Source organism: Rhodamnia argentea, chromosome 3 (genome assembly GCF_020921035.1).
Source record: "Rhodamnia argentea isolate NSW1041297 chromosome 3, ASM2092103v1, whole genome shotgun sequence".
Taxonomy (NCBI): domain Eukaryota; kingdom Viridiplantae; phylum Streptophyta; class Magnoliopsida; order Myrtales; family Myrtaceae; genus Rhodamnia; species Rhodamnia argentea.
The window spans coordinates 4847967-4865732 of record NC_063152.1 but is presented as its reverse complement, the minus strand read 5'-3'; the positions used below and the strand labels follow the sequence as shown (position 1 = coordinate 4865732).

The window sequence follows — 17766 nt, the reverse complement described above, 5'->3', positions numbered from 1 at the left end:
TCGTCTCAATTCAAGCTAAAATAATCCACATCATCGAGTGAGAGTGGACATGTTAACGCCATAACTCAAGATAAAAAGATAGAACACGTCAACTCATCATCCTTAATAATCTAACTCAGCATACAACAATTTAGGTGATCAAACAAGGTCTGATTTTTTATCGTTCGTGCATAGAGAATGAAAACATTGAACAGCCACCATATTACACGTCAAGCCAAAGTTCAAAAAATATTCGCGTCAACTTCTTCATGTCCCATGTCGGTGGTGGCTGAGCCAAGTGCGTCGGCTGTGGGGTTTATAAAGTACGGTTTGTATTGGTGGGAGGGCCTCAACAAGCTAAAAATGCTTCCGGTAGTATAATCGTAGCATCATCTTCGCTGACGAGCAACAAGTAAACAAGCTCACTTCATCATCAGCTAAATAAACACGTCCACAATATGTACTAACTCCGTATGGCCCACATATGTCACTCCCTTACTGGCAGTACGCAATCCACTGGCCGGAGGTTTCGACCAAAGCAGTAGATAACGACAGTCGCTACAACATATACACTTTATATTGATTATCCATCATATTGACAACGATGGCATTACGAATGAAGACGGAAGCGGTGTAGGTGTCCTCCAAAAATGTGAACTTGAAGAACCAGTGATGAGCGCGCGATTTCACCTACAGCCACATGATGGATGTCCTCCTTCAAGAAGATGTTCTAGTTTCAGCAAAGACAGTACATGAAAATTATCCAAACAAATCAAAATCCGTAAGCACCTCTCAATTAAGAAGAGCATGCATGACAGTGCCCGCTAAGCTGTAGCGAAATCGCGCATCGATCTGAAGCTTGAGGAAGCTCCATCAAATGTTCCATCAAGTTCCCAAGGTACTTCTCGTGACCCCAAGCACCATGTATAAACAATTTCTCCAAGACTTCAGCAGTCCTAAGTAAAACTCTCATGGCTAAGAGTTCGGTGCCAACTGCCGTGGCAGTTTGCAAATCCTGATCTCTTAAAGCGATGACAGAAAACACTGAGGCACTGGGTCCAGCATCTAGCAATCCATTTCAAAGTTCTTGATCAAGCCCTATATCAGAAATATACATCACTCAGCTTTGGCTTAATCTCCAATATCCCAATAGCACAACCCAAAACAGAACAGGGATGAGAATCAATAATTACAGGATAGTTAACCCAGCAAACACAAGACTCCTCAGACAAGGACATTGGCTGAGCATGACCTGAAGCGCTGTAAAATCTAAGTACATTGGAGAGATGTCCCACTTCAATTGTGTAAGGCTATGGAAGACCGGAAAAGAGTTGCGGAGATCCTTTCTATCATCCATAACCTGATAAAAAAAAGCCCGAAATATAGTGAATTCCAGGCCAATAGTAATCTGAAACAAAATAATTTGCTCCAAGGAAATGAAGGAGAAAGACGAGATTGAAGATAAAAATAGGAAAGCATACCTTAAGGCTGTTGTAAAATAAAGTAGGAAGTTCTACGTTAGAAAGATCCTTTAAGAGCTTAAATATACAGTTGGCACATTGATCAGATTTTTCCCTTTCCACTGGGTTAAACACTACAATGACAGCTTCAACTAGCGATGATGGACATGATATGGTATGGTCACGACCATATTGACCATAATAGTGTAAGGATTTGATTCTAGCTCCATGAATCCGTACTTGGCAATGTCTATTGAAACCCACCACAAAGTGAACTATTGTCAATTTTAAAAGATTGGGAGCACCAACATTCAAAACCTCAATTTGCCGGCACCTGCAATATTTAAGAGACAACTCCCCGAGGGAAGGGCATGAAAGCAGCTTCTCCAATGAATTAACTTCCTCAAATCCAACATTATATAGAGTCAAGACCTTCAGATTTGGAAGACAAACTAAAGAAGGAACTCTCAAATTATGAAGCCCTCCAACATAGAACTCTACCAGTGTATCACAAGTGCATATACAACAGGGCAATGTATACTCAACAGGAGGATGTTTTACTAAAATGAAGCCCTCCAAGTATTTACGCGATATTTATTGGCCACATGACATACAAGAGAAAAAAGTTTCAAAGGAGAGAGGTCACGAAAGGACAATGCTCCTTCCACAAAGTTTAAGAACTGCGACTTCTCGAAGAAACTTTGCTCATCGAAGACTAGACTAGGAATCGACCTCGACAAGTGTCTCCACCTTTTCAACAACACACTCGTTCTCACTGCAGCTCTAGTTGGTAGAAAATCTAGAATGTGGAGGAGAATCGCATCAGGCAGATCACACTACCGTTTGCAGCTTACATCACGAGTGCCAATCAATTCCCTGAACTTACTTGAAACTAGAACGGTCGCATCCATTTCTTCACCCTTCTCTCCCATCATTGAAGATTAAACTAAAAGAACGCGGCAAAGTGCTCTTCCAACTCTGAATACAGCTCTTGGTAGATCAATCACAAGCCCTCCGGCCATAATGCCAGTGAGACAAGAAACCCCTTAAAAAGAAGAGCATCACAGAACTTTCAAAAATTGGTTTCATCCCTTCTAATTGAGCCTACGACAACCCACAATCTGCCATCAATCTCACGAATTGCATCACTGCAACAAGCACCCACAAACCAATTCGTCCCACTACATCAAGAACATGAGGCGAGTAAAAGCTAAAACTCAAACTACCGAGAAAAAAAAATTTGAAATTTGACGCATGCAAGACAGACAAAGAACGCATTGATGACACCCAATGAGCAAGAACTGAAAAGAGATCAAGGCATGAAGGTGGCACCTCAATTGAGACAACAGGTCGACCGTAGCTTCTACAGTTCACTCACTCGAGGCAACAGGTCACCGCCGCATTCCCGCAGTTTCTGAATTGGACGCCGGCGTTTTAAGTTTTGGCGGAGACAGAAGGGTTTTAGCATAAGTCTTTATTTTATTGAAGGTTTTTTTTTTTTTTTTTTTAACAGATTTCCATTTTTTTAATTTTTTATTTTCAAGTCAGACTTCTCTTGAAGGTCTACTGAAGGTTCGGCCTCGGAAAATGTCTTTTACTTTTTACTTTTCCTATAAAAATGAAAATTGCATTGTCAGCTTTTTAAATATTTTTAAAACGTACTTTAATTCGAGTAAATAAAATTTCTCTATAATTTTGACGTGCATGCGGAGACAATGCCACGTCAGATTTTTACCGGCCATCGTGAACGGAAGTCTTAGTAGAGCATTTGTAGAAGTTTGGAGGTTTACATGGGATGGAAAAAAGTTTGGCATTATATTATAGTCTATTATCTAATTTGAATGAAAGGGAAAATGATTCAAATGGTTCACTGACTTTGGCCTAATGTGCATTTCTAGACTTTTAATTTATTCAATATGGTCTCTAAAATCTTGATAAATAACATTTGGTCTATAGGAACATTTCATCTACGGAGTCATAGATCATGTGAAAATGTTGAATGTCGACTTTCCATTGATTCAAATTAAATCAAATTTGTTAATGTAATTTCATTCCATGACAATTTTGAACGGTGAATAAAAAACAAGTTACATGTGAATTATAATAATCCACGTCATCAAGTAACAATGGATAAGTCAACATCCTAATTTAATTTGTTTTTTTATAAATAGATGGATATGTTGACTCATCATTTGTAAATGTTCAACTCAGCATATAATAATTCAAGTCATCAAATAACATCCGATTTGTCCTTTGAGCAAACAAAAGGGCAATGTTCAATACTCACTTACAATTCAAGAACTACAACAAACAAATTAAAAGTTCATAGATCACATTGCACATCATGTTAAAACTCAAGTATGATATGTGTCAACTTCTTGTGAATTTCTTGTGAATCAAACGTTTTCGGTAGTGGTTGAGCCAATGGCGTTGTTGGGTGTAGAAACTATGGATTGTATTGATGGGCAGACCTCCATAATTCAGACTTGAAAATAAAAAATTAAAAAAAATAGAACTGAAATAAGCATAGCATCAGTTTTGCAAACTCCATAATTCACAGGCTGGAGGTTTCGATCAAAGCAGTAGATAACATGGCGATCACCACAACATCGACATTATACTTGGTATCAATGATCCATCACATTGACACCCTTGTTTTGTGTTGCCTATGTCTGCAGAATGGACGATCTATTTTGATGGCATCATGAATGAAGACAGAAGCAGTGTAGGTGTCCTCCAAAACTGTGAACTTGAATAACTAGTGATGAGAGCATGATTTCACCTACAGCTACATGATGAGTGTCCTCCTTTTGCAAGATTGTCTAATTTCAACAAAGCCAGCTAAATTATCCAAAAAAATCAAAATCCATGCTAGAGCATGCACTACACTCCTCCCTAAAATCTAGCGAAATAGCGCATTGATCCGAAGCCCGAGGAAGCTTCATCGGACGTTTCATTAACTTCCCTCGAAAGTTATTCCTATAACCCCGAGAACAATGGATAAACAATTTCTCCAAAACTTCAGCAGTCCTAAGTAAAACTCTCACAGCTAAGAGGGCGGTGTCAATTGCGGTGAAATTGCAAATCCCGATCTCTTTAAGTGATGACAGGAAACAACGAGGCACTGGGTCCCATGTCCAGCCATCCATTTCAGAGTCCTTGATCAAGCCCTATATTAGAAATATATATCACTTAGCTCTGGTGTATCTCTGAATTTCGATAGCACAAGCCATAATAGAAAAGGGATGACAAACAAGATAGTTACCCCGGCAAACACGAGACTCCTCAGACAAGGACATTGCTTGAGCATGATCTGAAGCGCTCTAAAATCTAAGTACATCGGAGAGATGGCCCACTTCAATTGCGTAAGGCTACGGAAGACTGGAAAAGAGTCGAGGAGGTCTTGTCTCTCATCCATAACCTAATGAGAAAGCTAGAAATATAGTGAATTCCAGGCCAATGGTAGTCCGAACGTAATAATTGCTCCAAAGAAATGAAGGATAAAGACGAGATTGAAGATAAAAACAGGAAAGCATACCTGAAGGCCTCCATAAAATAAAGTAAGATGTTCTACATTAGAAAGATCCTTTAAGAGCTTAAACACATGGTCGGCACATTGCTCAGGTTTTTTTGCAACTGGATTAAACACTGCAATGATAGCTTCAACTGGCGACGATGGACATGATATGGTATGGTCATGACCATATGTACCAGAATAGTGTAAGGATTTGATTTTGGCTCCATGGATCCGTACTTGGCAGTGTCTATCGGAACCCGCAAACAACTTATCTATTAACAATTTCAAAAGATTGGGAGCACGAATGTTCAAAACCTCGATTTGATGGCACCAGCAACCTTTAAGAGACAGCTCCTCAAGGGAAGGGCATGAAAGCAGCTTCTCTAACGAATTATCACCCCCAAATCGAACATAATGTAGAGTTAAGACCTTCAGATTTGGAAGACAAACAAAAGAAGGAACTCTGAAATCAAGAAGGGATTCAAGATGGAACTCTACCAGGGTTTCACACCTGAATATAGAACAGGGCAACGTATACTTAAGAGGAGGATGTGTTTCTGCAATGAGGCTCAAGCGAAGCTCCTGAACTTTGCGTCTTATCGCAGCATCGATCCAAGAATTTACGCGAGATTCATCATCAACAGCCAACCAACATGAAAGAGAAAAAACTTTCAATGGAGACAGGTCACAAAATGACAATGCTCCTTCCACAAAGTTTAAGAATCGCGACCTCTCGAAGAAACTTGCTTCATTGAAGACGAGACTAGGAATAGACCTCGACAAGTGCCTCCACCTTTTTGACAACACACTCATTCTCACAGCAGCTCTTGTTGATAGAAATTCCAGGATGTGTAGGAGAATCGCATCAGGCAGATCGCAGAACCGTTCGCAGCTTAAATCTTGAGTGCCAATCAATTCCCTAAACTTACTCGAAACAAGAACGGTAGCATCCATTTCTTCACCAGTCTCTCCCATCATTGAAGATTAAACCAGAACAAGACAACAAACTGCCCTTACAACTCTGATCACAACTCTTGGTAGATCAATCACAAGCCCTCTGGATATAATACCAGCGGGACAAGAAAATCCTTAAAAAGAAGAGCATCACAGAACTTTCAGAAATTGATTCCATCTCTTCTAATTAAGCCGACAACAACCCATGATCTGCCATCAATCTCACGAATTGCATCACTGAAACAAGCACCCACAAACCAATTCATCCCTATACATCAAGAACATGAGACAAGCAAAAGCTATTCTCAAACTACCGAGAAAACAAAAATTGAAATTTGACGCATGAAAGACAAACAAAGAACGTGCACGTGTGTGGTGGCTAGCACGTGTTGCCCCCAGGGTTTACCCCCGGCTGCCGGCCGTGCGGGGGTTCCCTGGGTCATCAAAAAAAAAAAAAAAAAAGACAAACAAAGAACGCATTGACGACACCCGATGAGCAAGAAGTGAAAAAGGCATCAAGAAAATCCTCAAGCATGAAGAGAAGATTACCTGGTCGTTTCTCTAAAGGGTCGTCAAGCAATAGAGTTTTAGGGCTCTACAAGATCGAGAGAAGGTGGTGAAAGGGGAAAACAATAGGGATAATGGCACCGCTGTTGAGATAGTTTATCAATTCATGCAACCACAAACCCTAGGCTACGCTTGTTAGGTAGCTAAGATAAAGATTGGAGTGAGATAAAATTTATCAGTGTTGGGTTACTCCTTCGGATAGGATAAAATCGCATATTAAAAGAATATCTTCAATATAACTATTCTCAAATGGAATTTCCTATATGTATAGTATAAAAATTATTTTTCCAAAATAATAAAATTTATAAATTTAAAATATTAGAATAATATAAAAAATAAAAAATATTTGGATCTAATATAAAAAGAAAATGCAAAATAAAAAATAGTAGACAAATTTTCGTTTCTATTTATCCTTTTTTTATTTATGTATTTTAATTTCTTTCTATCCTATAATACATTTTATTACCTACATAAATATAATATGTTTTAGTGTGCATTAGTATAGTTTATTAGTTAACGTAAGTTTTATTAAGAACGGTGGAAGATAAATAAAAAAATATATAAAAAGAGAGGAAAAAGAATAGGACTTGATTGCCCATTTCAATCGCATGACTCGATTGCACTTTCGCTAAAAATTTTGGAACTTCTAGTGCACTTGGGCAATTAAAATTTGAGATATTATTGTCCTGCACAAATTAGGATTTTCTAGTACATAGAGAATTTTTTTTTAAAATCAAAATGCGAAAATAAAAAGGATATGACTCGATTGCACTTTCGCTAAAAATTTTGGAACTTCTAGTGCGCTTGTGCAATTAAAATTTCAGATATTATTGTCCTGCACAAATCAGGATTTTATAGTACATAGAGAAAATTCTTTTTTTAATCAAAATGTGAAAATAAAAAGGATATTTGAAATTCCTACTAAAATTACAATGAATTTGTGTGTTATTATGTGTGGCCAAATTCCAGAAACTAAATGAACGTTACTACTGCAGGCCGCGGGACAACATGATACATGGTATCAATGATCCATAATTTTGTTTTTTGGTCAGAATGATACATAATATTGACAGCCTTGTTTTGTGTCGCCTATGTCTGAAAAATGGGCGATCTATTTTGATGGCGTCATGATTGAGGACGGAACCAGTGTAGGTGTCCTCCAAAATGGCGAACTTGTAGAGCCAGTGATGAGGGCATGATTTCACCTACAGCCACATGGTGGATGTCCTTGTAGGTGTCCTCCAAAATGGCGAACTTGTAGAGCCAGTGATGAGGGCATGATTTCACCTACAGCCACATGGTGGATGTCCTTCAGGAAGATGTTCTAATTTCAGTAAAGACAGCTAAGTTATCCAGAAAAATCAAAATTTGAAGTGGAGCACGCACTGAGCTCCCTAAAATCTAGGGAAATCATGCATTGATCTGAAGCCTGAGGAAGCTTCATCTAACGTTTCATTAACTTCTCTCGAAAGTTCTCCTAAGAGCAATGCATAAACAATTCCTCCAAAACTTCAGCAGTCCCACGTAAAACTCTCACAATTAAGAGTTCGGTGTCAACTACGGTGAAGTTGCAAACCCTAATCTCTTTAAGCAACGAAAGAAAACATTGAAGCACTAGATCTGGCGTCCAGCAATCCATTTCAGAGTCCTCGATCAAGCCCCATATCAGAATTATGTATCACTTAGCTCTAACTTAATCTCCGAAATCTCGGTAGCCCAAGCCAAAACAGGAAAGGGATGAGAATCAATAATTACGGGATGTTACCTTGGCAAACACAAGACTCCTTAGACAAGGACATTGGCTAAGCATGGCCCGAAGTACTCTAAAATCTAAGTACATCGGAGAGATGTGCCACTTCAATTGGGTAAGGCTACCGAAGACCGGAAAAGAGTTGAGAAGGTGTTCTCTCTAATCCATAACCTGATAAGAAAGCCCGAAATATAGTGAATTCCAGGCCAATGGTAGTGTGAAACATAATAAACTGCTCCAAAGAAATGAAGGATAAAGACAAGATTGAAGATAGAAACAGGAAAGCGTACCTAAAGGCCTTCGGAAAATAATGTAAGACGTTCTACATTGGGAAGATCCTTTAAGAGCTTAAACACAAGGTTGGCACATTGATCAGGTTTTATCTCCCCTGGATTAAACACTGCAATGACGGCTTCAAATGGCGACGATGGACATGATATGGTAAGGTCACGACCATATTGACCAGAATAGTGTAAGGATTTGGCTCCAGCTCCATGAATCCGTACGTTGCAGTGTCCATTGGCACACGTAAAAAAGTCAGCTATTGACAATTTCAAAGGAAAAAGTACACTAGAAGTATCATAACTTGTGTACGGCATTCATTTGAGTGCCATAACTTTTAAAACGTTCATTGAAGTGCCATAATTTTCAAAAATCATTCACTTGAGTATTACGTCGAAGCAAAATCGTTCACTTGAGTGCTACAAGAACTTTTCCGCTCGTGCCACGTCAGCCTTAAGGCGTTCTAAAGTAGCTTTCCGGAGTGCCACGTCCGTTTTCCGGCCTGCTATAGTAACTTTTCCGACGTGTCACGTCAGCTTTTGCGGCATCCACATCAGCATGGCACTCAAGTGAACGATTTTTGAAAGTTATAATATTTAAGTGAACATTTTGAAAGTTATGGCACTCAAGTGAACGCCGTACAAAAGTTATGGCACTTTTAGTGTACTTTTTCCCAATTTCAAAAGATTGGGAGCATGAATGCTCAAAACCTTTAAGAAACAACACCTCGAGGGATGGGCATGAAAGCGGCTTGTCCATTGAATTATAATCCCCAAATTCAACATAATCTGAATATAGAAGGAACTCTAGTGTTAAGGCCTTCAGATTTGGAAGACAAACTAAAGAAGGAACTCTGAAATTATGAAGGAATTCAAGATGGAATTCCACCAGTGTTTCGCGTCTGAATATAGAACAGGGCAACGTATACTGAACATGAGGATGAGTTTCTACGATGAGGCCCAGCCAAAGCTCCTTAACTTTGCGCCTTATCGCAGCATCGATCCAAGTATTTCCGCGAGATTAGTCATCAACAGCCATGTAACATGAAAGAGAGAATAACTTTCAAAGGAGACAAGTCACGAAATGATAATGCTCCTTCGACAGGGTTTAAGAACCGCGACTTCTCGAAGAAACTTCCTTCTTCATCGAAGACGAGATTAGGAATCGACCTCGACAAGTGCCTCCACCTTTTCGACAACACACTCATTCTCACCGCAGCTCTCGTCCATAGAAAAAAATACCTGAAAGAAGAGCATCACGGAACTTTCAGAAATTGATGTCATCTCTTCTACTTGAGCAGACAACAACCCACAATCTGCCATCAATCTCACGAGTCACGAATAACAGATTTTCCTTTACTGGTAAGCGTCGCTGCATGCATTTATAATGAAAGAGGTAGGCCATGTTTTTGTCTCCCAGTTCTACGACCAGGCCCAACCTTCTCTTCTCTTCTCTTCTCTCCCCCACGAAGAGAAGACCCGAGAACCAGGCAAGAGAGAATAAAACGAAGAAAAAGATGGAAAAGAACCGGCAACTTTATTATTATTATTATTAAAGCACATAAAAGGAAAAAAGAAAAAAATTATAAAATAATCTAGATATAATTAAAATATTCATAAAAAATATTCACGTCATTGCCGGCCATGTTACGTTGAATTGTTAGCATACACGTCAGCGAATTCCGACCAAAATTGTCGGGATGAACTCAATTGGTACCAAATGCCAAAAGGTTTAATACTGAATTAGTCCAATTTAAAGGTTTACTGAATTAGTACCAATGTTATACATTTATGACTTTTTTTGTACTTCTTCCCAATGACATACTATGAACTCCTATTTCTTAATCTTCTCTTGTTGAGTACACGAAGATAAAGTTCATAACGGGCAATGAATCAATACATGGTAAACAATAGTCATTGCGAGTAGTAAAGCAACGTGTTACCATTCATATTGTTAAATTACATATCGAGTTTGAATTCGTGAACTAAACCGATCTAAAACTGGGCCATGTGATTTAAACAAGGACTAGATTGGACTTTTGGTTGACTGAACATATGAACTAACAGTAAATACTTGTTGGAGTTGGATTCCTAGTTTTGATTCGGCTAAAATGGGTGGTTTCCCATAGTGGATGAAAATAATATATATAAGTGAATTTGGTTTTAGGATACTAAATCAAACAAGAGGGTGACAGGGTTTTGTCTTGTGAGTTTTTCGAGTGAATTGTTTGCGAGATAACACTTACGGGGTTTGTTTGGATGTAATATAGGGATGAGAAACCCTTGAGTGGATTATCAACTCTTTATTGTCCGAATTCATAGTAGATTTCTTGTCGGCTGGTTCCTCGTAGAGCAATTCTAATACTCGGACCGAGCTACATAAATTTATGATATCTTTTTTATTTATTTATTGCTTCTCATTGATTCCCAGCTAATTTCTTCTTCATGCGTTAGATTTGAATTATAAAATCCCTGGTTTCTACATTACCCCTCAACAATTTCTACCTTTGAAACTGTTTCAAATGAACTGTTAGCTACGAGGGATTAGACTGTGGACTACAAGAGATTTGGGAAATGTCTAACCCTTGTTCAGGCCCTAGTGCAGAAGTAGCGTTATGTTATTAATCAACCCTTGCGCTGATGTATAAATTTACATTCTTCTTAGGATTCGCTTGTTTAATAGAAAACTCAAAATTTTAAAGAAAATTTTTCAAAAAATGATCACTTGTACCGCTTCAAAAGGAATGAATGCAAAATATTTTCATTACTGGCGAAAATAGTTAGGCATAAATTATTACCGATGATAAATATATTTCCAGTTGAGAAATATTTCTCGAATCTTGAATCTTTCATAAGATAAACGCATCCTTTGATGTTCAAGACTTCTGCTTGTCCAGCGCACAAATCGTGTACTTTTCTTGATATGACTTCTGTTGTTTGAATAGATTTCCTAGTGTTCAGACTTTTCTACGATGAACCACTTTCTCGTACGGCTACATCCATCATGGAATCATAATTGATTGAATTATGGGGTTGTTGCTTGAAATACAGCAAGCATATTTTTGTATTGTCTTACGTCTCTTCCATAACTTTATTAGACAAACTCAACAGGAAAACAACTTTAGTAGCCCAATGACAGCTTTCTTCTTCAATTAACATCCTGAACTCGAAGCCAGTGCAGGTGCCGGTGGGTTGCCTCCGTATTGTAGTTTGTAGTCGTCCCACAAATCGTACACAGGCTTCCTGAGAAGCTGCGCGAAGAAAGCATCACTATAGGAATACCTCATTATGGCATTTAGCTCAGCAATGAATCTGCCATTGATTCCGTTACAGTACTCCAGAAAGTACGCCGCAACAGCATATCCTTCCTCCCAGCTCGAGCCCGACCCCCTCGATACCCAGTCCTTCGACGGCCATCCCGAGGTCAACCTAACGTAGTCAGCAATACCGGTGATAAGCCAGTTCGGGGCGGTGCCATCGGCCGTCCATTGCCAGACGCGCGCGCTTACATGATACAGAATTCCAGTGAACTCGGCTTTTAAGTCACCAGTATAGGTCTGGACATAGTCGGCGTTTAGAAGAATCACGTTGCCTCCGATAATCGCGACTTGGAGTGGGTAGCCTCCGATTCCGCTCGCTTTAAAGCTCGTGACGGTTGCACCTATAGACGTGTAGTTCTTCCCTCCTCCGTCGGTTTGTTCGAAAGTCTTCAAAACGAAGTCCGAAGCATCGAATAAAATATTAGCAGTGTATTCTGACCCGATTTCTTGCCCAAACCTAGTGTCCGGGGTGCCGGTGGTGTTGTCAAACACTTCGGATATATCCGGACCAAACCCGATCACTTGGGTTGGTGCGAGAGCAAAGAGGGTGATGAGAAGAACAAAGAGCTTCATGTTGAAAAGGAGATACAAAAGAGCTGGTACTTTGTGGTCTTCCACATTGCCCTTAACCAGCCTACTGCTGTCCATTTGTAAGGTGTCTTGGCGATGAAAAGTCCGGAAGTCAGTTGAACTTTAGTGTTGACTGAGGCCGCCCTCGAAACTTCCTAAGAACTTGCTGCGCTGTCTGGCTGTCCTCGTTGGTTCCGTAGAATAGTTTGGACATCTGGGATGGAACAACGATAGGAGCTAGGTGGTAGCTTCAATTAATTTGCAGGATATACAAAAGTCAACTATGAATAATTACCGAATTATGTTAAATCAGTAAAAATTTGCCTAATCTTCTTAACATTCTGTCGTTGGGTTTGATCTCTAGTACATAGGGAGTAAAAAGTTGCGAGAGACGCGGAGAGCATTAAGTATAGTAATCCAAGAGAGTCAAAAGTGTGAGAAAAAGCTCCTTTCATATGATTGATTCTTACGGGTGTCGATTTGATCTAGGAATGGGAAACACTTATAAAAGAATATGGTTGAGCAATTATAATCTTATTTTTGCATATTATAAGAAAACCATCTCGTCGATCTCTTCTCGTGGAGTACACCAATGAACGACAAAAATCTATTGTACTCATGTTTCTATTTTCGTAACATAGTTTTTACTCGAATCATTTCGATTGCTCACGCTTCCATGCTAGTTGTAACAAACTTCATGACACTTTCAAGGTTACTCAAGATACAACAGAGAGCGAGGTCAAGCGAATATAGAAATTGTGCTTATCCAGATGGATGTTGCTAGGGAAACGACACTGTTATCCTCTGTGGATAATGGTGCCTCGTGGATACAAATTGCCATTCAATCGGAATGGGCTACATTAATTATGACTTGGAACAATTTTGTAAGATAAATATTCATAGAAATTTCTCAAATAGTGGACAATATTGCTTTTTTCTCTAATGAAAATCAAACCATTAAGAAGGAAATGTACATGATGCTTGTAAACTTTTTGTACTTTGAACAAACTCAGTTCTATTGTAGCGTGCTCGCGAAAACATTTTCAAAAATTCTATATACAATGAAAGTCAAATTATCGACCCAAACATGTATTTCAACCTAATTATTGATATTTCAAAGGATTGCCGAACAAGTGAAAATTTTAGAAGACTCTTTCTCCTCTTGTCGATATCTTCATCGGTCTTCATTGAACTAACACAGGTCATTGGTATCATCACAGTCTTCCACTTCATATGCTATCTGCAACTAGAGGTGTCAAATGGGTGGGTCGGATTGGATTTTGGTTGGGTCGAAAGGTCGAATATGATCCGACCCATATTAACCCATTTAACCAGTTTTGACCCATATTTATTCAATGCAAGTTCAATGACGAATACCTAACCCGACCCATACCCTACTCGTATTTCTTAAACAATTCTATATTAAACCAAATCATACCAAATAAAAAAATGATATTTAACTAAATCATACAATACAAATTTTATGAAAGTTTTTTCTCTTATATATATTTTAAATTTTGTAATTTTATAAAATGTTTTTAATTTCTAGACAAAAAATGTTTTTAATTTTTATTTTATTTTATCTTTTCTTTTTCTTCTTTTTCTTTTTTTCTCCTTCCTCCTTTCTCCTCCCTCAATCGTCTGCAATCTTCGTCTGCAACCTACGTCTGCAACTCTGTATGCAACTCCGTCTGCAACCTCCCTCCTCCGTCCACTAGTATTCGGGGCTTTGGTGACGGCGGGAAGCTTGGTAACCGATCGCTTTTCGGCGAGGCTCACTCGATTCAGGCTGGGGACTCAAGGCCGGATCCCGCGAACCTCGAGCTCGTCCGATGTCGGCGAGCTCGAGGCTCACTCGATTCCAACCGGTAACTCGAGGCCGGATCCCGACAAGCTTCGAGCTCGCCTAGGCTACTACGAGCTCGCTCAAATTGGATCCTGGTTGGCTACTCGAGCTTGCCTAGGCTCGTACACTTAGGCCGAGCTTTGACTCGCCTAGATCGGCCGACCCTCGAGCTCCCCGGCACTTGGCCGAACCTCGCGGCTTGCTAGATCTCGGCCAACCAAGCTCACCCTAGGCTCGCCGATGCCCATCGCCGGCTCTCAGCTGAGCCTTGAGGCTCACTAGATCTCGGACAGTGGAGCTCGCCGGTGGCCGTCGTCGGCCGCTGGCGGCCAAGGGAGGAGAAAAAAAAGAAAAAAATTAATATTATAATAAAATATTAAAAGTTCGAATTTTTTTTTTGAAATGTTCATAAAATTTATTTATAACTCTCTTAAGATAGTTGTTTTACCTGACCCATTTAGAACCCATTATATTTCTAAATAACCCACTTATGACCCATTTAAGCACTTAAGCTAATCCATTTTTGACCCACCACTATCAAATATGGGTTGAATATGGGTTCTAAACCCATTTTGCCACCTCTATAGGCAACTGCTCCTACCAATAATCCGTTGCTCCTAAAAACGGTTCGCTGCTCCGGCTAACTTGTCTTTCGATCCTTCTAAGTATATCAGCGATTATGGCTCTACCAAGCTATTCATTTTGATGGCTTTCCAAGCTTTACTGAACATCCTTGTTCTAGGTTTGTTCACCATCACTAGGTCCATCCAACCGTTTACTAGATCTATCCAACTGTTTACTAGATCTTGGTACCTCTACGTCATTATAAATATCCCAATTCTTCTCGACTTGTTCACCCTTAACCAAAGTCTTTCCATATGTTCACCTTATCTCAAAGTACTTCCAGCATGTAGACATCTCGACGCTCAATGCTTATGCACCCTTGATAGTGGTAGCAATCCCTTGAAATACTAGGATATGTAGATAGAACTCATTTCTCTTTAAAAGTTTGAGCTCAACTTGGGCTTGATAGAAGTTTGGGATGGTTGAGCGTCCGCCATGATGTTGGGCGAGCCTACACAAATGATAAGCACTATGACTTAGCTATAATTGTTCAGCCAAGGTCGATAGCTATTAAATTATGTCTTGAGCTTGAACCCGTGAACAAAACCCAATCCGAAGTCCGACTACATTTAATAAAGAAATTCATGATAGGAGCTTTGTTTGGCCGAATATATGAAGCAATGATAAATCATAGTTGGAGTTTGTTTGCCGGTTTGAGTCTACTAAAAAGAATTCTCTATGTAATTTTTTTTTTAGTGAGTTTTTATGAGAAGTTGTGAGAGAATACTTGTGGGTTTTGTGTGAGTGTAATACAAGGCTGAAAAGTACTTGAGTGATTGAACTATTGTAAACTCTATATTCTCCAGATTAAGAGTAGATTTCTTAGCGGCTATCTCACCGAGTAGTACCAACACTCTGAAGAAACCATGTAAACCCGTGATGTTTTGTATCTCTCCCGTTGATTTCTCTGGAAAATTTTTCTTCTTGTGCTAGACTTCAATTGTAATATCCATTAGCTTCCGCATTATCTCACAACAATTTCTTCTTTTAAAGCTGCTTGTTACCTATAAGGAATTTCACCGAGGACAGCTAGAGTTTTGGGGAAATTGTTCCTCCATCCTCCATGGCAAACATGTCGTCAAAAGGAAGTCCGAGTGAATTTGATGGAACTTCTGCATGAGCTTCCTAGTTCGGACTTCATATCAATGTCAAATTTTGAGATAGATGCCAAACCCTTTCTCATGCCTTAATGCGGAAGTACTATTATGTTATATGTTCAATAATGTTGGGGTGTGGTTTATAATTTTCATTAACAAGAAGGCATAGGAAGCTATAGGGCTTTTATAGTTTAAGCCCATATTTTCTCATTGGTAATTTGCGGAAACAACGATGCAATTTCAAGAGCTTTGCATGAAAAGGCCTAATGGATTTTTTCACGGAAGAAGCAAATCATGGACATGCCCAAAGCAATTTTGACTTTCATGGTGAAAAATAGATCTTACTTATTATTAGCAAAATGGGCCAAATGACAAGTCCAGGCCCAAACCAATTTTGAAATGGGATTATACTCAACGAGTGGATCCGTTGCATTTTCAGAATATTTGCAACAATGGGCTTGGGTCCACCTTTAAAGATAAAAAGCCAGAGTGCTAGAAATTAATTAAACTATGAAAATAAACATCACGAAGAATGGGCTAATGGCAGCATAACACCATCCTAGATATCTTCGTAATTGATGTCCATATCCGAAGGCATGGAGTGTTTGCTAAAAGTGCGGTGTCAAAGCATATGTCAGCAGCACTTCCATAACAAATTAAAACATTCATTCCCATCACCACTGCAGTAAACAAAGGTTAATCAAGATTACTCCCTTTATAACTCCTATTTCTGAAAATTTTAGTACTTGATGTTAGGGGTTTACCTTGTCTCCACGCTGCCACACAAAAATGTATTTGAAATGGGAAAGTTCTGGCATAAGCCCATTAAGAGTTTCAACTCAAGTCCGAGCGGAGATGCAATGTTGTCGCAGCGTTCCTCGAGGCGAGCCACACAAAAAAACTAATGACTATTAAGACAAAGACTTAGTACAGACACTCCAAAACCCATACCAATCACATCTTTTGAATATTTTATATAATCAAGTAAACATGTAAATTAGTTCAATTAGGAGTCACCACTACTTCATAATTGGTCCATTAGTAAACCAAGCAAAGTATAGAAGAACACTTTACTTTTGCAAACTAGAGATTCTTGGATACGGGAACGTGGTAATGCTAGATTAATCTAACATCATTTCAATACATTTGCTCTTTATTTTCAAGTATATTACCATGTAGTTTTGGACAATTTCGGCCATATTACACTAAGATGTGATGAGTGATCATTCGGGTGTGCAGTCAAATAATATAATGGACAATAAATCAAACCGGTAAATTAATTGCTCGAGATAAGGGAAGAACCTTAATGCCTAAACCAAAGCATGACATCATTAAGATAAAGTCCTAGGTGTTTTGCATGATATTAACTAAAATATGCATGCCCTAAACATAATATCTAAATGTAATGATGATTATTTCTTTTTGTGGTAAAATAAGAGATTTTTATTCCCGCGGGGCACGCTAACAGCCGAAGAGCCCGTCACCACCCACCGGAAACCTAGCGTTTCCGGCCATTCCCGGCGACTTTTGGAGCAGCGGTTGGAGGGGTTCGGGTCGCCTCTTCTCCCTCTTCAATCCCTCTGGGTGGCGTCCTCTTGTGTGACCTGTCTTCTCCACATTCTCTCCACGAAGCTCCAACGACCAGCAATCTTGAAGACACCGTGTACTCGACGGATTTCTTGCAACTCCGGCCACTTCGGGCAGCGATTGAAGCGGAAGTTTGAGGGGTTTTGCTCGCCTCCTCTCCCTCTCCATTTCATCCAAACACCGCCCGTTGTCATGACCTAGTTCCTCCCCTTTT

General features: G+C 39.4%; 2 protein-coding genes and 2 pseudogenes across 2 annotated transcripts; all 4 read right to left on the bottom strand.

Annotated features, from left to right (window-relative positions):
- Positions 1-775: 775 nt before the first annotated feature.
- On the bottom strand, positions 776-2648 carry LOC125314294 (annotated as a pseudogene).
- A 1591-nt stretch (positions 2649-4239) lies between these two features.
- On the bottom strand, positions 4240-6242 carry LOC115731157 (F-box protein At4g22280-like). Its single transcript, XM_048276121.1, has 3 exons — positions 4978-6242; positions 4705-4860; positions 4240-4609 (listed from the first exon to the last, which is right to left on the bottom strand). The coding sequence occupies exons 1-3, from the start codon at positions 5932-5934 to the stop codon at positions 4286-4288; spliced, it is 1437 nt and encodes a 478-aa protein (XP_048132078.1). The 5' UTR covers positions 5935-6242; the 3' UTR covers positions 4240-4285.
- Positions 6243-7825: 1583 nt separating this feature from the next.
- Positions 7826-9890, bottom strand: LOC125314293 (annotated as a pseudogene).
- Positions 9891-11660: 1770 nt separating this feature from the next.
- Positions 11661-12476, bottom strand: LOC115727863. The gene has a single exon (XM_030658172.2). It carries the CDS (start codon positions 12474-12476, stop codon positions 11661-11663), a length of 816 nt encoding a protein of 271 aa, XP_030514032.2.
- Positions 12477-17766: the final 5290 nt, after the last annotated feature.

Bases quoted from the DNA above. Each gene is read 5' to 3' on its own strand.
- LOC115727863 (XM_030658172.2), bottom strand. From the start codon at position 12,476: ATGGACAGCAGTAGGCTGGTTAAGGGCAATGTGGAAGACCACAAAGTA.
- LOC115731157 (XM_048276121.1), bottom strand. From the start codon at position 5,934: ATGATGGGAGAGACTGGTGAAGAAATGGATGCTACCGTTCTTGTTTCG. The intron at 4,861-4,977 runs GTATGCTTTCCT...CTTTCTCATTAG, and splicing joins TATTTTATGGAGGCCTTCAG to GTTATGGATGAGAGACAAGA. The intron at 4,610-4,704 runs GTAACTATCTTG...TTTCTAATATAG, and splicing joins GGAGTCTCGTGTTTGCCGGG to GGCTTGATCAAGGACTCTGA.